Source organism: Neopsephotus bourkii, unplaced genomic scaffold (assembly GCF_033783945.1).
Source record: "Neopsephotus bourkii isolate Nb327-2 ecotype Australia unplaced genomic scaffold, CSIRO-AGI_Nbou_v1 NB_1292, whole genome shotgun sequence".
In the NCBI taxonomy this organism is placed as follows: domain Eukaryota; kingdom Metazoa; phylum Chordata; class Aves; order Psittaciformes; family Psittacidae; genus Neopsephotus; species Neopsephotus bourkii.
Window position 1 is genome coordinate 4,899,791 of NW_026901776.1, and position 21,781 is coordinate 4,921,571.

General features: G+C 43.6%; 1 protein-coding gene and 1 long non-coding RNA gene across 3 annotated transcripts in view; one reads left to right on the plus strand and one right to left on the minus strand.

The window, feature by feature from the left end:
• KIF26B (kinesin family member 26B) overlaps nt 1-21,781 on the plus strand; it is a 295,966-nt gene that overhangs the window by 257,843 nt on the left and 16,342 nt on the right. Inside the window, exons 11-12 of the mRNA XM_061365793.1 lie at nt 15,737-15,899; nt 17,014-20,449. Coding sequence (XP_061221777.1) covers nt 15,737-15,899; nt 17,014-20,449 — 3,599 coding nt within the window. The remainder of the gene's footprint in view (nt 1-15,736; nt 15,900-17,013; nt 20,450-21,781) is intronic.
• LOC133218918 (uncharacterized) overlaps nt 1-21,781 on the minus strand; it is a 47,241-nt gene that overhangs the window by 4,987 nt on the left and 20,473 nt on the right. The window contains exons 2-5 of one of the 2 annotated variants that reach the window (XR_009727299.1): nt 15,752-15,872; nt 15,369-15,515; nt 14,278-14,441; nt 14,010-14,126 (exon numbers count right to left, since the gene is read on the minus strand). This is a non-coding gene — a long non-coding RNA (uncharacterized LOC133218918). The remainder of the gene's footprint in view (nt 1-14,009; nt 14,127-14,277; nt 14,442-15,368; nt 15,516-15,751; nt 15,873-21,781) is intronic. The other variant, XR_009727300.1, reaches the window with a different exon arrangement.

Consider the following 21,781-nt stretch of genomic DNA (forward strand, 5'->3'; position numbering starts at 1 on the left):
TAATCACTCTCATAATGCTAATATGGGAATTGTCCTGTCTGTCCTCAGTAGCTGGTGGTGAGAATGACTGCTATGCACAATGCTGTACTTTAAAACTGTGAAGCCTGACAAGCTCCACAAGCAGGACTAGCTCTGACATATGTGCTTTAAAAGATTTTCAGGCACCTCCTGAGAGGCGGAAGCATACCTGATCACACAACCTCATTGCTAGTCGTTTGAATACATATTTTAATTGGTCAATTAATTGACCATTTCCAATCAGTTTTAACACACGGATAGGTCTTCTGATATCTGAGGTCTGTGCAAGACTCCTGGGACTTGGAGAGGAATGGCAGAAGCAGTCTGGGCCATGAAGTTTTGAAGCATTTACCTGCTCCATTGCCTGCTGGCTTGCCAGCCATCTGAGCCTGATGTTGGCCACCCAGCACACACAAGCCAACAAGGACAGAGGAAGGAGCTGCAGCTGAAAGAGATGGTTTAGGTGGGATATGGCAAAATGAGGTCACAGAAACTATGCAGAATAGGGGACAAGCAGAACTGTAGGAAATGCAGGAACACAGGATGTGAACCCACAGGAAACTACTATTTGTTAATTCCTCTATTCATAGAACAACTTGTTTATTTATTCAGATCCTTGCCATTTGAAATGCAATTAGATAAATGTATTTTCCCGCTGAGTAAAATTCACAGAGTCAGCAGACAATCTCCTCTTTAAATTATTTGCTCATCAGTGTGTATAGAGGAGGAGGAGGGATAGAGAGAAGAGAGGAGCTTAAATGTGTTCACTGCTAGATTGTCTGAGTTAAGTGATCAATTTTTCTTACTGCATTTGCTGTGAAAGTTAACACTGACATGTTAAGAAAGTCCTGCTATAACAAAAATCCAGTATTAACATTCAGATGTAACAGCAACAAATCCTGAAGTATTTCCAAATCCTGAGTTAAAACTCACTTTAAAGTAAATCCAGACAACAGGTATAGCCCTCTCAGAGGGTGAGCCTTGAAATATCTTGACTGTTCCCAAGACATGGAAATCTGGAACAGCTGGCCATGCATTTAAATTCAGCATGCCTTCCAAAATGGTGATATATTTGGATACAACCTTCTGGATGCAATCCTTACCCTCTGTTTTATGCAGACATGACATCTAATGTCTCAACTTCTGGGTGAAAGAACAGTGGTAAATTTAATCTGTGTAGACCTGAGTAAATACTGAATTGTTGTCCCCTGGGAAATAATTTGTTAAGCTGAAGAAGACAAGGAGCTGTAAGGTGTACATCAGGTGGTGAAGACTGATGAGACAGAAGTAGCTAGCATTGAAGTGGGAGCTATGAGAATAGAGGGAGGGCCATCAGGAAGTTCTTCAAGGACCAGGGTTGGGGAGAGATTTTATTTAGTGTATTATCAACAGCCTTGGCAGACAAAGCAGGAGCATGCTAATCATAATACACAAAGCTGAGAGACATCATCTGTACAAAGGAAGATCAGAAGATCATACAGGAGCAGCTGTGGGACCTCGAGGACTACAGTAATGGAAACGGTGCTAATGCAAGGGCTTGACCTGATGAACTGCTAACAATTTCTACTGAATTCTCATCAGCTCATCAACTAGAAAGAGGGTGGTGTGTGTGTGCTGATATAGGCATATTGGTTAATGATCACAGGTGTCCATAGCTGATGTAACAGTAAGAAGGCAATGAATCTGAGGAGGTATTGGGAGTGACAGCAGAAAAAATAGTAATCCTGTTCTACAAGGGGTTAGTGATTCTTCTCCTGGATACAGCTCTGGTCACCCATATAGATGAAGGATGAATTCAGACTGAAACAAGTACAAGAAAGACTGACAAGGGGAGCAGGATAACTTGTCATGTGAGAGAAGATGAAATGAGTTTGGCTTGCATACCCAAATTGAGTTAGGCAATAGAGAGAGCATGAAAAGAGTGTAAGTGGTGTCTGTACATGTGGCAGGAGCATTCCCAGCCGCAGGGAGTGAGAGTAATGGAAACCAAAGGGCATGGGCAAATAGGTGAGTAAGTGGCTTCCAGCTTGCCACTCTGAAAAGGAGTGCAGATGCCAAGGATAGAGTGCAAGACTAGATTGAGTACTTTGCCAAAATATTCTTGCAGCCTCAACTATTTTCAGCTGCAGTAATTCCTGAGCTTCACCAGTAGCTCTGTAAACAGAAGGAGGATCTTCCAGGCACACTGTAAATGAGTCCAGTTTGTGGCTTTTTGAAGATGGTTGAAGGAGCTTTTTATGAAAAACGGGCTCAACTTCTCTTTGAAATTTTATTTGAGTGCTTCTTGGACTTTAAACAGCTAACTCTTTAAGAGATACCCTCTTATAATTTAAAAATAAATATACGCAAACATTAGTAGCTGTATATTGCATTCTTGCACTCACAAATCTATCCTGACTACCAGTCTTGTGGACAGGCAGCTATTAGCATGGAAATATTCGAATTTACAGCTGATTTTCTGGGTATAATAGATACCTATCGAACCCCAAAGCATGATCTGGTTACCTCAGGTAAAACTGCAAGCTATGTAACTGCTCCTAAATGGCATGTTTAAAAGAGTTCCTTTCCTTTACTCTTACAGGCTATTATGAGATCTCTGAAGTACTGGAGATATAAGAACCTATTGAGGAACTTGTCTAATTAATGGTATTATAGTGGGCAAAATAAATAGACAAATCCATTAAAAGGAGAAGCAAAACTGCAGATAACATGAAAAATGCATGTGCATCATTAATATTTTAAATTGCTGCATAGATGAAGATAAATGTATTTGATACAGCCTATCTCCAAATGCTTTAAATAGCAAATGTATATACATTAAAAATCTTTATATATCGATTTGGCCAGTTTTACTTACAGTACATTGTACTTGTATGGAGACTGGGGTCCCTTGAGTTTTATTTGGAGTCTCTGTGAATGAAGTATGGAGTGTGAGAGGGATAAAACAACTAAACATTTAGTATTCATGTGCTTGTGTTTATAGATGACAAAATTATCATTGCCTTACAGCAGCTGGTAGATTTGGCCCTAAGCTGCCAAAAATGTCATCATAAAACTGCCTGTGATTCCACAGTTTAACTTCAATGCCATATATTTGACTTCAGAAGATACTATTTTATTCTTGTCTCTGGAACACCTCTCCTGTGAAGACAGGCTGAGAGTTGGGCTTGTTCAGCCTGAAGAAGAGAAGGCTCAGGTGAAACTTTATAGAAGCTTTCTGGTACCTAAAGGGACCTACAAGAAATCTGCAGAGGAACAAGGGCATGTAGTGACAGGACAAGGGGGAAGGGCTTTAAACTGACAGAGGGGAGATTGAGATTAGATATTAGAAGGAAATTCTTTACTGTGAGAGTAGTAAGACTCTGGCACAGGTCGCCCGGAGAAGCTGTGGCTGCCCCATCCCTGGCAGTGTTCAAAGCCAGATTAGACGGGACCTTGAGCAACCTGGTCTAGTGCAGGGTGTCCCTGCCCATGGCAAGGGGGTTGGAACTGGATGATGTTTAAGCTGCCTTCCAACTTTAACCATTCTATGATTCTGTGATTCTCAAAAGAGAAAGCATGTGTAAATTTAGACAGCTAAGTCCATACTTAGCCACCTTATTACTGACCTAGATTTTTTGAAGGAGAGGCATGCACATTTGCTAGGACCTGTGCATATTACCTGTACATGCCAATACAGTATTCTTATATAACATGTTTTTTTAATTCCTAGGTGGTTTGGAGCTGAGCAACTGAGGCTAGCTGATCAATGGCAGATGACTTAAAAAATTCCCTGGTTTGTAGCTTACTTCACCTGCTTGATTCCCACCTTAGGTTAGCCGATCACTTGGTTCCTGTAAAGTCCATCTTCCTTGCCAGTGGATAGGAATTGCTTCTTTTAGCAGCTTTTAGCAGTTTCATTCTTCTCTGTGAAGCAGAGTTTGAAGCTGTACGTGAAGAAGAAATTTAAGAGGTAATAAATTGATTACTAGAGATGGAAGCATGCCTTGAGGCTTCTGGCTGTTTATTTTGCTTTAATGCTGCTAGTTTAATATTTTCACTGGTTTACTTTGTGTTTTGACAGCTTAAAATCAAGACCCACTTTTATATGAGTGCATATTTTTTGATCTGTTGATCTAAATGAAGAGTTCTGAGAGCATCAGCATCAACAAAATACATTTCTAACAATTTGTCTCTTAATTTTGACATCCAAAAGGGTATAAATAGTGGATGGAAGTTTCTCTGTGGTTGGGAATTTCTCATATGTGTGCTTTTTTCAGATGTGGTGAAGAGTGGAGTTTAAGGAGTTACAGTCTTTTATCTGTGGGAGCGCAGACTGGATTTCTCTCCATCCACACAGCTATCAATTCTCACAGCATTTATAGAGACTTACTATCTTTGAGGCTTTCATATTATTTTTGCAAAGTTTCTTCAAATTAGCTACCAGTCTAGAAGTTTACTGCTGGAGGTGAGGAGGCAAGCTGGTACACAGGTGCACAGGCAGTACAAACTCTTAAACCTAACTTTCTTTGGAAATACATCTAGTGAGTAGCATAGATGAACTGTATAATTTTCATAATATTGACAGCCAAAATCTGCCTTCTCTTTCCCTTTTTTCCCTTTCCACATAGGACTGCGTGTACTTTCACTACCCTCTGCTATAATGCTGTGGGCTGAAGGCTTTAGGAGGTTGGCACATAAAATCTTACTTATCAAAATGAGAAGTATTTTGCTGAGTGACCTTTCCAGTTTTTTGGAGATGCCATCTCTTTACGCTTGTAGCAGTGCCATGTGGGGTGGTTTCTAAAACTGAGCAGCAGTCAATTTATTTTCAGGTACCACTCCATTTGGGATTGCAATTAGGATAACCTGGGCTGCTCTCCAGCACAGGAAACTGGGAAGGTCATGCTGCCAAATTGTTGGCATCTTGAATGAAGGACTGTAAACTACTGCTGTTGCTACTGCAGATCATATGAGCCTAACCAGAATGAAGTAATTATGAAATCCTCCCAAAAGATCATGAATATTCATGGATCAATTGCAAACATTTGAAGTTAATTTTCATTTGAGAAAATAATCCTGGTATTTGACTCAGTACCTGTGAATTGAACACTGCTTGCAGGCAAAGGGCAAAGCGCTGTTGCTAGATGCTCAGGCTCACAGGTGCCACTGAGTGCACCAGGCAGGCTGCCTCTGTCTGAGCAGTGGGAATGCTTGGTGCAGCAGTGAGTAGCCTTTCTGTCCCACTCCAAATTACCATGGTGTATTCAGTGTGGCCGCTGAAAGGGTAACCTAGCTGTGTGGGTAACACAAGAGTCATGCTGGTCTGGTAGGTACACGCTTGCTTGCACTGAAAGAGGAGTTAGGGTGGCTGCTTCCCTGCTTCTTTGTATGTGCTGTCACTGGTGGTGGCTTTTTAGGCAATGACACTGGCAGCAGCTGAGCTGCAGGGAGCTGAGGCCTTCTAAAAACCAGCCCCATTGCTTAGCCTCTTGAATGCAGAGTGGAGAGCCTTGCTTTAATCAACCTACTGCTTGACTCTGTGAAGGCGGAGGGAGCTTGGGGCAGCAGCACTGCAAGCAGACACTGAACAAAGGTAATGGATCCTGCTTTTCCTGCTTATGGAGGGGTGTTGGAAATGCCCTTGCTGGGTGTCTCTTTGCTGTGCTCTTACCTGGTGTGAAGGTGGTTTCCAGAATATGTCCTCAGCAGATTGGCAGGGGATGTTTCCTCATGCTTCTTTCTTGTGTGTTTTCACAGTATCACAGTATGTTAGAGATTGGAAGGAACCTCAAAAGATCATCTAGTCCAATCCCCCTGCCGGAGCAGGAACACCTAAATAAGGTTACACAGGAACGTGTCCAGGCGGGTTTTGAATGTCTCCAAACAAGGAGATTCCACAACCTCCCTGGGCAGCCTGTTCCAGTGTTCCGTCACCCTCACTGAGAAGAAGTTTCTTCTCAGGTTTAAGTGGAACCTCTTGTGCTCCAATTTGTACCCATTACCCCTTGTCCTTTCATTGTTTGCCACTGAGAAGAGCCTGGCTCCATCCTCGTGACACTCCCCCTTTATATATTTATATACACTAATAAGGTCACCCCTTAATCTCCTCTTCTCTAAACTATAGAGACCCAGCTCCCTCAGTCTTTCCTCATAAGGGAGATGCTCCACTCCCTTAATCATCTTAGTTGCCCTGCGCTGGACTCTCTCCAGCAGGTCCCTGTCCTTTTTAAACTGAGGGGCCCAGAACTGGACACAATATTCCAGATGAGGTCTCACCAGGGCAGAGTAGAGGGGAAGGAGGACCTCTCTCGACCTACTAACCACCCCCCTTCTAATACACCCCAGGATGCCATTGGCCTTCTTGGCCACAAGGGCACAGTGTCGGCTCATGGTCACCCTGTCGTCCACCAGGACCCCCAGGTCCCTCTCCCCTACACTGCTCTCTAACAGGTTGTTCCCCAATCTATACTGGAACCTGGGGTTGTTCCTGCCCAGATGCAGGACTCTACACTTTCCCTTGTTATATTTCATCAGGTTATTCCCCGCCCAGCTCTCCAGCCTGTCCAGGTCCCTCTGGATGGCAGCACAGCCTTCTGGCGTGTCGGCCACCCCTCCCAGCTTAGTGTCATCAGCAAACTTGCTGATAGTACACTCAATTCCCTCATCTAAATCGTTGATGAATATATTAAATAATACTGGTCCCAGTACCAACCCTTGAGGCACTCCACTAGATACAGGCCTCCAACTAGACTCCGCCCCATAGACTACAACTCTCTGGCTTCTCTCCTTCAGCCAGTTCACAGTCCACCTCACTACCCGATCATCCAGACCACACTTCCTCAATTTAGCCGCAAGGATGCTGTGGGAGACCGTGTCAAACGCTTTGCTGAAGTCGAGGTAGACCACATCCACTGCTCTACCATCATCCATCCACCGTGTTATTTCCTCATAAAAGGCTACGAGATCGGTCAAGCATGACTTCCCCTTGGTGAAGCCATGTTGACTGCCCCTCATAACCCTCTTATCCTTGATATGCCTTAAGATGGCACCAAGGATAAGGTGTTCCATCACTTTCCCAGGAATGGAGGTGAGGCTAACCGGTCTATAGTTACCCGGGTCCTCCTTCTTGCCCTTTTTGAAGACAGGAGTGACATTTGCTTTCCTCCAGTCCTCAGGCACCTCTCCGGTTTCCCAAGACTTGGTAAAGATGATGGAGAGCGGTCTAGCAATGACCTCAGCCAGTTCCCTCAGCACCCGCGGGTGCATCCCATCTGGACCCATGGATTTATGGATATCCAGATTGCTCAACTGGTCTTTAACCCATTCCTCATCGACTAAGGCAAACCGCTCCGTTGACCTATCTTCATCCGAGGTCTCAGTTTTCTCCTGTCGCTGCTCTATGTGCATACGCACTGGCTAGCCACACTCCACCCTTTCCCTTCCCAGTGTTCCCACTGTGTTTTCAGGGTGCAGGCAGGCTGAAGGAAATGGTGAGCAAGCTCCTGAGCTGCTCCAGTTGCTCTTCCATAGCAGATATGACTGTTGCCTACTCATATGAAGCAGCCAAATGGCTTTGTAGAGATAAGTTGAGCCAAACTTGTGGTTGCTGTAATGCTTCCAAGTAAGGGAGCCAAAAAGGGAGGGGCAGGGTGAGAAGGGAAGGCTTTTTACTTCCCTCTGTGAGTGTACCTTGGTAGAATTTAACACAGAGCCCGGCCACATGCAGAGTCCTTAAATTATTTAAAATCTGGATCATTAGTGGGAATTTTTAACTGGTTTGACTATGGGATTTATTTTTTTTTGTCCTATAAATCACAATATTTATTGCACATATCTTCTTAACCAGTGGCATTGCTGGTTTGGAGAATCTGGCACTAAATCCAACATAAAGTTGCTGAGCCTAATTAGCTCCCTGGATTAATTGAGCTTCTGTTTTTCAGCTAGAATTTATTAGGAGCTGGCACTTTAATGAGACAGACCACTAGGATCCTTTTCCTTTTTTATTATCTTTGATTAGCTTTGTTTGTGTGGCTTTAATTCTTGCTTGTGAATGATGTTTGGCTCTTTGCTGAAAGTTGGAGTACAGATGGGAGAGAGATCATTTTGTCCATTTTTAGTGCAGTCCTCTCTCTGAAACCATCACTGGTGTCCAGCAGAGCTGTGCTCCCAACCACCTTCTCCCTCCCTCCCACCCCAAAACTTGTGCTTTCTGTGACTTTCAAGTACATCTGGATTTCTGAGCAATCACTGAGGTAACACACTGACCTGTAAATAACAGTTTATGTCTTTAGCTTGATATTGCCATGTACTCTTTAATACATAGGTAAAAGTGAAGCTGTTATTTGACTGCTTTATTGGAAGATATTATGCAAGATACTGTAAGATATTGGAAGATACTGGAAGGTATTATTATTGTAAGGTCTGTTATGGAGAAGCTTGAGCTGCTGACATCATTCAGTGGCACCTCCAAAGAGTGGGGCACTTCTATGTCATTTTTGGATAACAGTGTCCTCCTTGACTGTTTTGTAGACTGTTTTAAGTTTCATGAGCTTTGGGAGCAACTGTTATGCAAAAGCTATAACTCTTGAATGAACTCTTTTATGGTGTGATGTTCAGTCTGTTTCAAGGAATCAGAGTAGCTGCAGCTATTGAGACTCCTGGCATTATTTTTTTTTTTTCTGTCTTTGCTGAAAAGAAACAAAAGATGCTATTTTGTGCATCTGCCACATGCTCATGTGTTGTCACAAGCATAAGGCTTGTTCTGCAGTATGAGATTTTCACACAGGCTCTTAAAAGATAAGAATTTTAGGGAAAGCCCCCTACATTTTATAGGCATTTCGTAATACTAGACTTTAGTTCCTATTATCCCACTGTTGGCTGCAACAACACATTTCTCCAGCTCTTGACTGCTGCAGTGTCACATCCTTTCCAGATGTGGATGTGATTTTGCCAGTGCATGAACTTGAGCACAGTATCCCCTCACTGCACTCCTTTCAGCTGGCTTCCCCTTCCCCTGTACAGTGAGCACAGCTTTCTCAGTTGTGTTGATATGCTTCATACAAGATAAGTAACTGCATTGGTGTTGGAGATTTACACTGCTTAATTTTCCTTTTAAGGCAGTCAGCTTCCACCTGGAATGAGTTCATTATTTCCCCAAAGCCTTATTTCACCAGGTGAAGGATTCCCTGGGTTAAAGGTCCAACATGTTACCCATCTTTCTTCAACTGCCTCGCTTCGTTCTGCAAACAAAGCCAGGCTTATATGGCTGAACCACCAAGGGCTTTATCACTCCACCTGGCCTCATTTTAACTGTGTCTACACACATTGCTCCCATTTTCTCTCTTCCTCTATTGAAATTCTTAACAGAAAGGAGAGAAACAACTAAACAAGCTATACTGGTTCATCATGATCTCAGCTGTTACACACCTGTAACATCCACTGTTGGGTTTGGGCCTTTGCTGCCTCTGTAGAGACTATTTCCATGCAATAAGAACCAAAACCAAATGGAGTATTTATATGGTTCCTTTGTTATGCAAGCATTTATAACTTTGAATAAAGCAGTACAGCAGCACAAGGGAGAAGAGTCAAGACTTCAGGATCAAAAATAACTGCTGTAGTTACTGAGATTTTTCCTTTGACATAACTTTATAAATAATTAGATTACAAGACACCTGAGGGCATACATCATCTGATCCTGTAACAATAACACCTTGAGGGAGTTGACAACTTTCTCCTTTTGGCTAAGTGCCTAGGAAGACGCTAAGGTGTATGATTAATAGAGAGCACAAACACACACCCTTGCATGTCCTAAAGCTTAGTTATAATCTTGTATCCCTTGTGGAATGTTATTACTTACATTCCTGATGGTGCTGCTGTTGTCACAGAATAACCAAAATCCTCATAGCAGGCAGGTGAGAAGAAAGGGAAGATAAAGAATATATTTGTTGTTAAGGTGGGGGGACCTCAAAACAAAGCATATAATAGTATTAGCTGAATAATTGCACAGAAAAATTATTCCAAGATTTTAGCTGGATCTTCCTCTCTAGTATTCCCTACTTTTGCAGAACAGTCATGTGTTTGCCTCTCCCATATAGAGAATGAGATGCTGGGCAATGAAAACTCCTGCAAATTTCTGAGCATAATATGAGTTGTTATTGCTTCGTTTTGTATTCATGAATTCTGTTTTGCAGCCGTAAACAAAAGCAATTGCCATTTATCTCTTTCTGTGTAGTTCATTTCAAACACATTGCTCGCACAGATTCTCACAAAGCTGAAGGATCTGAAAGAGGAAGGCATTGCCCATTCTATATCCCCTCACCCTGGTCTGCACCTCATATAGGCAACATGATGCAGTCAGCCATACCAAATTACAGCAGGGTTATGGGGTTCCTCTTCTGGGTATCAGTGAGCAGCTGGGGGGACTCGAGTGGGGAGAGGGACGTTGGAGGTCAGGCAGTGACAGTGGAGAACATTAGTGGGAGCAAGAGATGAGAAGAGAAAAGAGAAGAATAGTGATAGGAGAATGTCTAGCAGTGATACTGGAGACTGGCAAAGTCTGGTGTAGCTGGTTAGACCACAACAGGATGAAATGGAGCTCTGCTGGGCTGTTTAGGCAAGGAGCTCAGTGTTTAGGATGTTAGGTGTGAGGACATATTGTGAGAATGAATAAGAAAGTTGGATGAGAAAAGCCCAGGATAGGCACTGGTAGAAGACAACAGGATTGTCTGAGAGAAGAACATGGCAAAAAAAGGATGCGAGCACATATAAGCACAGCTCTCCTATGGCATGTGAAAGGATTGTGATGCTCACGAGTCTTACTGTTTTTCTGCAAGCAGCAAGTACTAGCAAAACCTCATGGTAAATTGAGAGTCATGTCCTTTTTCTCTACTAGTCCATACCAAAGGTGGCAGTCAGCTGTTGCTGCCAGCTAGTCAGCTAGTTCAGCAGCTGAGGCTATTTAGTACATAGGAAGGTTCCAGGCTTGCTGATGTCCCATTGAAGTGTAAAAACAAATCTGCATGAAATTACATGAAATACATATAACGGCATTCAGGTCATGAAATCAATCACTATAGGGGCAGGAAATGTTAAAATCAGGGTTCTGCTAGCAAGCTTACTTTGGCTGCATGTATTGTCTTTGCAGGATTTGCTCCTCTTTCCCCTCCCCAGTTATTGCCTTTTCAGGGTAGCTAAAGTACCTGCTTCCTGCTTTAGAGATGAATCAGGGCTGTATACAGCAATGAGGTTGTCCATAAATTTCTTCCCTAATTTGTAGCAGAAGTTTGAAAACATATGGACAATGGGACCAAGAGCTGTGGAAGAGAACGGAGGTATTCTGAGAGGAGCTCATACTGCCTTCAGAATTGTTTCTGACAATGCGTTCCTAAAGTCTTCAGATGGCTACTAAGTTTACATTCCTGGTTTTCCAGGTACTCAGATTGAGAACCAGCTGCCCCATTTTCTCTGAAAGAGAAATCAGATTTAGCTGTACTTTGAATATAAAAGACTATGTAATGCTCAGTGCTCCGAAAGATCAGTGCTTCACACCAAACACCTATGCTTAATGAAGCCTTCAGTGCTGCAGATATTATCAGAGGTTTATATACCTTGCCTCAGAGGCCTTCATCAGATACTGAAGTGATGAGTACCACAGGAAAAAAAAACAACCCAGAAACCTTGGAAAAAATCTGTCATTCTGGACTCAGAGCTGAGTTTCTGTAGACCTAACAGTAGATAAAGCACAAGGCTGCACATTAGAAGGCAAGGATTAAATTACAGACTGGATAATGTCTTGTTCAGTGAACACTGTTTATCCTGTGCAGTGACTGAGACAGGGGTCTAGTGGTAACGTAGTATCCAGTCATGAAATTAAAGAATTTGAATTAATGCAAGAGGGATTTATGCAATTTCCAAGGAAACATATCATGATCTTCCATGAGGGTTCACTATGAGGGTGTTAAGGCACTAGCACAGGTTGACCAGAGAAGCTGTGGCTGCCCCATCCCTGGCAGAGTCCAAGGCTAGGTTGGATGGGGCTTTGAGCAAACTGTCTAGTGGAAGGTGCCCCTGCTCATGTCAGGGGGGGTTGGAGCTAGGTGATCTTTAAGGTCCCTTCCAACCCAAACCATTCTATGATTCTATGATCTTGAATATTTCATTCTTCAATGTAAGATTCTGTATTGTTTGAATCTGGGTATGATTAATGATTTGTGAGGAAGAAAAATACAGATATATATGAGGAGCATGAAGATGTACATTTTTCCTTCTTACTGAGCAAGTGAAAGGACTAACTTAAACGGATTCTGGTTCGCATGGTGAAGTCTCCGAAGAGTAAACACAAAGAGCGCTGCTCACTGCAGCACCACCACATCTCAGTTTTGTGGAGGTTTAATACCTGCTAGGGTTCCTTAGGTTAGCTATTGAGAGATTCAGAAAATAGCACTACAAGTCCTTCAGTAGCTGCTGTAATTTGGGAAGATGGAAATAAGGAGAAGGGAGAAGCATGAAGAAGAGAGAGCTTCTCTCCATGTGGAGGGCTGCTACTCCATGGAATGAAGTGGAACTTTCTGCCTAGGTATCTGCACAGTTCTTCCTTTCTGGATCCTCTATACCATACCTGCTGATATACTTCCTAAAGACATTTGAGTTTAGTGTCCTGTCCCCATGCCTCCTCCCTCTGGACTTTTCCAAAGATAGAGCTTTGCATACCTTATTTTAGGATTTTACCTGTTGTAGCCATGGTGATCTAAGGAGTTAGGCAAGAAATTGTTTACAAGTAAGGGTAATGTATTTTATTAGAGGACGTGATGCAGTTGGAAAAATGAGGCAACTTTTAAGTACTGAAAAAGCTACAGAATTGACTGATATACAGGCTTTGGAGTCTGAAGTGTGGTATTCTGACCCCATCTTCATTGTTTTCTGTGTATGCTCATGACAGATTATAGTAAATTTCTGAAACTATAAAAACATTTGTTGATGGGATAGAGATACATTTGAAATGAAGACAGGTATATAAAATGGGGCTATTGTGCTACTCTGGCATATAATTTTGTTGCTCTTGGAGCAGAATAGAAATGGGCCATAGCATTCCTGAAGATCTCCCATCTTCCATAAAGACAGTGGTGTATTTCACTATGCTGCTATGAAAAATCTGTGACTTTCTGCAAGCCAGCCTTTGCTTAACACAATGAGCAACATGCCCCTTGGAGCAGCAGCCCTTCTGTGAGTTTCTTCAAAACTTCCTGTGTTTTAGTTCAGTTTGCACAGCAAGGACATCAACAAAGACCTTCCTTCTCAAAGCTCTTCCAGTGCAGACCTTCTCTTTGTAAAACCTGCTTTCACAAGAAATCTTGCTTTTGCAAATACCAGTTCATGAATCACATAATGAAACAATTCAGAGCCTTTCTTTTTTTCAGGCAGAAATGCCATGTCAGCATTCAGAGCAAAGCGTCTACTTTGTGTCTCACACTCTCAAGCAAATTTCATTGAGACATCCAAAATATTTTACTAATATTTTACTTGATGAAGGTAGGGTGAGTTAAAAATTAAGCCACACGTTTTTGTGTTATTATGTTCTCCTTGATTTTCTTTCTTTCCTTTAGAAGTTAGTAGGTGCTATTGTGAGAGATCAGTGAACCTTGAACAGGTGACCTTGTCTTGTGACAATGTCAAGAACTGACAAAAATCTGTTTAGCAAATTTCTTCAACTTTATTTTATTTTTCAGTGTAAAATAGTGACACAAAGGCTAGTTATTTTGTCTGGGTGCAAAGTGAATTTGGTAGTCAAGATGCAGACTGTGCTGAATGAGCAAACTGAAATTAGAAATTAGTGTTGGCTGGTCTGATTTGCAGCTTGGTTTCAAGATTTAATCCTAAACAAATCTGCCCTTTAGTTCAGAGGATCTTTTGAATTATAGATAGGTATTTCCTCTGTATCATCATTCTTCTTGCAAGTGTGTATTTCAGTACAGGGCAGATGGCAGAGATTATTTTATATTCGTAATGCATACCTCTAAGAGAACCATGCTGCAGTGTGCTGATGCTGGCTGCATGGGTTATGTATTCTCAGGAGACCAGCGTGTTCAGAATGTTTTCTTTTGCCCTTTCCCCTGTCATCTCATGTTTTGCTATGATAGAAGCACTAGCAAATGAGAAGCTTGTTACTGATTTCTGTGCAGATGTTCATAAATTTTTTTGTAACTCTGCATTGGGTGGCAACAACTGACATACAAAATTTGACATCTTGATTATTCCTTGATGGAAAGGAGGGCCACTAACCTGAGATACAGCAGCTTATTAACTCTGGATCTGTGGATTCAAAGCAGCCTTAGGTCAGAAGTGGAATGAGTGAGACTGTCTCAATATATTCTCTGGATGTTTGTTTGCATCTCAAAGACACCAGGTTGCCTTCAATGTGACCGGAGCAGATGGAAGAAGAAATCCTGGAACAAAAAATGTTTTACTTCCAGTGTTGCTAGCCTAGCTGAAACTGCAAGTACTAGAAATGTCAAGAGAGGCACAATCTGTGAGCTTCTCAGGTTTATTGCTAGCTGCATCAAAATATGAATCCCAAATGCTATTGTTTACTCAATTAAAAAGAGTGGTTCAAGAAATTTTATGCATATCTGGCAGTCCCATCCAGTGGGCATAGCTTCAGTTCCCAGCACTTGCAGCTTTATGCAGAGTTCCCAGGAGCTGGAAAGGATAAGTGGACGACTAAGGGCAAACAAGCACCACTGGTGTTTATTAGATATTGATGAGGGAGTACCAAAAATCTGATCCCCAGCCACTGAAGGTATTGCTGTCATTACAACAGTGAAACAAATTTCTTCAGCAATAGGTAAATGCCAGGCTGTTGCTGTCTTTGCTTTCAGCCGTATGTAACTATCATCCACAATCTCTAATGTAGGAGAAGCTGTCTTCAAAAAAGGATGCCATTTCCCTACTAACCCTCCAGTTGGCCTGTATACCTTGTAGCTAAAGCTATCTTTAAAAATTATATGGTGCATTTCTGACTGAAGGATTAGGTGATCACCACAGAGGTGATATATGCATCACTGTGCTGTTAAAATTCATATTCTTAGTCCAGTCACAGACAACCCCACAGAAAAGCATCAGCATTTCAAAAAGCTATCCTATGCTGAACAATAGAGTAAATGGCAAGAACAGAAAATTTGATTTCTGCCTCAGTGGAAGAAAAGATCTAATATGAAAGAACAACTGTGCTAAGTTTTAAGGCTTGATTGTTTTGTATTTCACTGGTACAACTGGCAAAATTAATTTCAGTGATTTAACTATTATTATTATTGACTTACCCAGTGCCCTAGAAGGCAAGAAAAAGATCTGAGTTGTCTAATCTAATTCATTACCTCTTGTCCTTCAGAGCTGGGCCGAAGTTTGCTTATACACTACGCACTGGAAAAGGGCAGCAGATGTTTGCTGCAGTGGCTCCTTCACAGTTAGTCTCCAACACTGGTCTGCATTTCTGTATTGGCATTGGTAACAGCACAGAAGAACTGAGGCCAGAAGAAGACAGAAAGGGGGAACTGGGAAGAGGAAAGGTGTTTAAATTGTAGTCCAGGGTCTTTTATTCACGCTCAGCTGGAGAAATAAGAGAATGCAAACCTAAGGAGGGATACTAATTAGGATTCCATTGAAAAGAGAAAAAAATCAGCATCACAGTGGTCAAAGCGAAACCTTGCTCACTTATGTAGCCTTAATTCATTTTATTTTACAGGGACAGCAAGCTCACCATGTTGCTTCGAGAGTCCTTGGGGAATATGAACTGCCGCACCACAATGATAGCTCACATTTCAGCCGCCGCAGGGAACTACGCTGAGACACTGTCCACCATCCAGATTGCATCGAGGGTCCTCAGGATGAAGAAAAAGAAAACTAAGGTAAGACAGTGTATAACTCCCTTCTTATAATGGTGGAGGAGGGAGGAAGAAGGACCCTGAATGATCCTTAACAGAGCAGTGTGTAACAAAATCAGTAATCGATTCCAAAGTGTGTGGGTTGTATGTATCTTGTCCTAGGCAAGTAGTTTAGAGCACATAACAGAGACTAGGAGGGGTAAGTGCTTCAGCTTCAGATACAGAGGAATGTGTTCAGACATCTGCTATAGCAGTTTTGTAAGCTGGCCTTATTTAATGGTATAGCTGTCAGAGAGAATTTGTTTTCAGTTATGCTTTTAGTGCTAATGAAATAATAAGGAGTGAGACTGCTGTAAAGTTAGGATTAATTAAGAATTAGATTCTCTGTGCTTCTCAGAGAGAGCTCCTGCAAAATAAATGCAAAGCAGTGTGTCCATTGCCAGTACTGATGATCCTGTTATTCCCACTGCTTCTAAATATGGATGATAGATTTTCCAAGAATTGGAGTGAGGATGGGCTGTATCCACTTTCATGTTTTAGAGTTCTGGTTCCTTCTGTACAGTTTATGGTGTGAATTGGGTACAACGAGTGCCTATGGATTTATAAAATCTTTTCTGTCACTGTTTTGAAGAGAGGCAAGGGAACGGATTCAGTCCACACACCATCACAGCAGTCCCCAGAGACCTCTGAGTGCACATTATACAATTCCGTACACTGATAGTATAATCAAATGGGGATTTCCTTTATTTTCTGTGCCTTGTGTAATGAGTTTTCTCGTTCCTCTTTATAGCACACACACACACACACACACACACACACAAAATCAGCAAAGCCTTTGCCAAAAATCTGATTTCTTTGGCTGGGCTCAATTAAGGGAGAGATCCAAATCCATTTGTTCAGTACATTTGGTTTTTTTTTGAAGTCTCGTCATTTTGAGTGGGACACAGATTTAGGGCATTGGGTTCTCCACTGAACACTTGTGTGTTTTCTGTAGGGCTATAGATAAGAAGCTTCAGAGTTCTGTGCCTTAGTTTAATTTCCCAGTTTAGATGTGGCTGTGACCTTTTTGTGTATGTGCTTTGCGCAAAGAGCTGTTTGCAGTGCTGAAACGTCATGATCTCTTTCTCTCTTATTGCAGTACACTTCGAGTTCTTCTGGAGGAGAGAGCTCCTGCGAGGAGGGCAGGATGCGAAGGCCAACCCAGCTGAGGCCTTTCCATTCTAGAAACACTGTTGACCCAGACTTCCCTATTTTGCATTTATCAAGTGATCCTGATTATTCTTCCAGCAGTGAGCAGTCATGTGACACAGTGATTTACGTTGGCCCCAATGGCACTGCCCTTTCCGATAAGGAACTGACGGATAATGAGGGTCCCCCTGACTTTGTTCCCATAGTTCCTGCTCTGCAAAAGACAAAAAATGAGGGCAGGTTGGAAGAAATTAGTGAATCAGGGCCCAGCACGTCTGAAAGAGACTGCCTGAAGTGCAATACCTTTGCAGAGCTCCAGGAGAGGCTGGATTGCATAGATGGCAGTGAAGAGACCGACAGATTTCCCTTTGAAGAGATGCCTGTTCAATTTAGCTCAGACCAGAAGTCAAAGTGCTCTGTCTCAAGCCAGCTGGCAGAGCTTAGCCACTTACCAGAACCAGATAAGGAAGATTCAATGCCAGAATGTCAGTATCATGATAGAGTAGCCAAGGAAAATATAAATGCAACACCCAGCAGAACTAAGAGAAATCACTCCCCTGTTCCTTCTGGAGCTCTTACTAATGTTTCAACTCCTTCTTCTCCCAGGAGTGTAACAGGCAGCTCTAGTAAAGAGCTTAGCTCTTGTCAGTTAGCACACAGCACCAGCTTGCAGAGCAGCAGAGAAGGTCTCAACACCTGTGGATTTGTGGAAGGCAAACCTCGGCCAATGGGTTCGCCCCGGCTTGGCATTGCGAGCCTCTCGAAGACATCTGAGTACAAGCCACCAACTTCTCCTTCCCAGAGGTGCAAGGTCTATACGCAGAAAGGAGTTCTGCCCAGCTCCACTCCCCCACCAGCTCCTCTGAGTAAGCATACTGGGATGACGTCTAATGAATCTTTATTGCAGTCAGAAATCCGGACCCCACCTGTAGGCATGAGCCCTCAGATCATGAAGAAGTCAGTGTCCTCCAGCAATGGGGATTTTGAAGAGACCATTCTTGATGAAGATCAGCATCAAAGCATTTCTACAGAATCCAAGAAGGAGATTCTGAGCACCACCATGGTGACTGTGCAGCAGCCGTTAGAGCTGAATGGAGAGGATGAGCTGGTGTTCACCCTTGTAGAAGAGCTAACCATTAGTGGGGTCCTTGACAATGGGCGCCCAACCAGTATCATCAGTTTTAATAGTGACTGCTCTGTGCAAGCTTTGGCCTCTGGATCTAGGCCAGTCAGTATTATCAGCAGCATATCTGAAGATCTTGAATGTTACTCCAGTGCAGCTCCGGTGTCTGAAGTCAGTATCACACAGTTCCTTCCACTTCCAAAGTTGGGCCTGGATGATAAACCCCAGGATGATGGCAGCAGACGTTCATCCATCAGCTCATGGTTGAGTGAAATGAGCACAGGGAGTGATGGTGAACAGTCATGCCACAGCTTCATAGCCCAGGCATGCTATGGACATGGGGAAGCAATGGCAGAACCGCCTGTCTCTGAGTTTGCGAGCACCATACAAAGTTCCAGCATGATTTGTTTAAGTGACAAACAGAAGCCTGTGACTGACAACTTGCTTATACTGTCAGAAATGGGGGAGGAAGCTTTCGGCAAAGTGCCACCCATCAAAGGCTGTAAAATATCAGCTCTAGGGAAAACTACTGTCACAATCAAAAATACTGCAAGCCTCAGCAGCTGTGAAGGCTACATCCCTATGAAGACAAACATTACTGTGTATCCATGTATTGCTGTTAATCCCTTCAAAGCACAAGACACTGATGATGCTGTTCCAGCAGTAACTGCAGACTCGAAGGTTGCTCATCCCCATGACAGGAGAGAATCCAGTGCTAAGAAGGATATCAAATTTGAAGATCCTTGGTTGAAGAGAGAAGAAGATGTAAAGAAGGACTGCTCTGGGAGCAGTGATGGTCCAAGGCCTGACACAGCCACAGTTTCAGTCAAGGCTGAGCACAGCACAAAGCAGTCCTCAGTGGACAGGTTTAGCAGCAGCAGTGGGGACACCTCTATCTCCCCAGGATCTGAGAGTCTAAAGAGGATTGTGGATGGGTGTGAGGTGGCAGCGTCTGGCTCAGCAACCCAAAGCCCTGTTCATTCCAGTGACAGCTTGAAGAATGGTAGCCTCCCTCGAGGGCTCCCAAAGGCAAGCAAGCTGGAGGAGCCTGATGCTCACCTCCATCCTACTGCCACTGACAGCAGTGGAGGCAGCTCTCCTGCCCTCCCCCAATTTTCTAAGGCTAGCCTTGACAGGAAAATGGTGTCTCCCAAACACTGTGTTCTCACTCGTCCCAAAGGGACTCCTCCTCTGCCACCAGTCAGAAAGTCAAGCTTGGATCAGAAGAACAGAGCCAGCCCCCAGCACAGCACAGCCAGCAGCACCACAAGCAGTCCCTCCAGCCAGCCTGGGTCCTTCCTGGCTAGCTTCCCTGAGGAGCTGAATGCCAAACAGAAAGGCCCTGGTATTGACAGCAGCTGTGGCAACAGCAGCAGCAGCAAGCTCTTCAGTGCCAAATTGGAGCAGCTCGCCAGCAGGACCAACTCCCTTGGGAGGTCCACTGGAAGCCACTATGAGTGTTTGTCACTGGAAAGAGCAGAAAGCCTGTCCTCTGTGAGCTCTAAAATGAGCCCTGGCAAAGACACCACCATGCCTCGCACCGGGAGGAGCCTCAGCCGTAGTGTCATGTCCTCACCCACCAACTCGGGCCTCTCCCAGTCGGCAGGTGCCTCTCCAAAGGCCAGCCAGTCAAAGATCTCTGCTGTCAGCAAGCTCCTGCTGGCAAGTCCTAAGGCCCGCAGCCTATCCGCCTCTGCCACCAAAACTCTCAGCTTCTCAACCAAGTCACTGCCTCAGTCCGTAGGGCAGAGCTCCAGTTTGCCTCCAAGTGGGAAGAACATGTCCTGGTCAATGCAGTCCCTCAGCAGAAACCGGGGCGCCAGCCTTGCTTCTAAATTACCCCTTCGGGCTGTCAACGGGCGGATTTCAGAGCTGCTCCAAGGGAGTGCCAGTGCCAGAGGCTTACAGCTGCGGGGAAGCCCAGAGGCAGAGGAGCGTGGGGGCCCTCCTGGAGATGAGAAGCCGGCTGTTCACATGCTGCCTTCACCTTACAGCAAGATCACCCCTCCTCGGAAGCCTCACCGCTGCAGCAGTGGCCACGGGAGTGACAACAGCAGTGTCCTGAGTGGGGAGCTGCCCCCTGCCATGGGGAAAACAGCCCTCTTCTATCACAGCGGGGGGAGCAGTGGCTATGAGAGCATGATGAGGGACAGTGAGGCGACGGGGAGTGGCTCTTCAGCACAAGACTCCATGAGTGAGAACAGCAGCTCCATGAGTGGCAGGTGCCGAAGTCTCAAAAATCCAAAGAAACGATCAAATGCAGGTAAGCTTGTAGTGGTGTGAAAGAGGGGTGCAGACCAAAGCAGATAACTAGTACGTGGCGGGGAGGTTACCCTAAAGGTGAGCTAATTCAGTACCAGCTATATCACTTAGCAAAGAAGTGAGGCCAGGGTAAGTGTCCTAGGCTTTGAGTCTCTTCATTTTGCAACATGCACAAATCCTATTTGGTCGCATTGCCTTTGCAGTGGAGTCTCTCCCTCACCCATTTCATTTAGGTTTACTTCACATGAACAGAAGAGCATTTATCCCTAAAACTGGTTAGTATTGCCAATGGCAACCACATTCTAATGTGTTTCGCCAGAGCAGTATCAGTCTTGCCAAACAGCAGTACCTGTTGTGAGACCACGTCTACTCCTTGCATGTTTTGGGTGCCCAAAAGTAGAAGATACCCAACAGCTGACACCACCACAGAATTCCTTCTTCCAACCTAGAAGATGGAATAAAGTTGTGCCCATGCCCTTGATAAATGTCATCCTGCCTCTGAGATTCTTGGGTTTTAACTTTTGAGTTGAGACTCCTTCTTTTCCTAGTAATTTATTGTTAAAAAATAATAAATTCCATTAATAATAATATATGGGAACTACTGCACTGCAGCACTTGCAAATCTGAAACTTTTTTAGTGATCCTAGGATCAGAAAGACTTCATCATTGTTCAGCTATAATCCCCCAGTAGCTTTCACACTACATCAGGACTTTAATTAAATTGCGAGAGCCTCATGGATCATATCAAGAGTCTGTGCAGTTGCAACTATTACATCTTCCCACCTGAACAAGTTTCAGAAAACTGTAGAGCAGGGATGGGGAGCAGTTATCAGCTGGTGGCCACACCTCTTTCCTGGGTGCTGTTTTTCCAATCTGAAGTGTGAGTCTTGCCTAACCTACACTTGAGAAATAAAAAAAAGGATGTTGGCATTGAAACTGGTGTGCACAGGTATGTGAAATATCAGTGACTGCTTATCCTACAGTAGTGCTGGCCATCTGAAATGTGTTATTGTCATAGAGTTCCTAACCCACCAGCCATTCCACTTGCTGGGATACTCAACTCTGGGATTCAGTTACAGTGAATGAACTGAGTAATGAGCAACTGTCCCTTTCTTTATGTTCTTGACTGTGGTAGCAGGAAGAACATGTGCAGCACAAAAGTGAATACAATAGATATGGCTATTAAAACCATATCCATAAGTGCATGGCTGATTGTACCTGTTCAGAGGATGCATCTGGAAGTGATCACTCTACATGGTGCAAACACAGACCAAGTGATGACATAGTCTTTCTTAAGTTAACTTTGCATCCTATCCCTCCAGTTTACATGGTA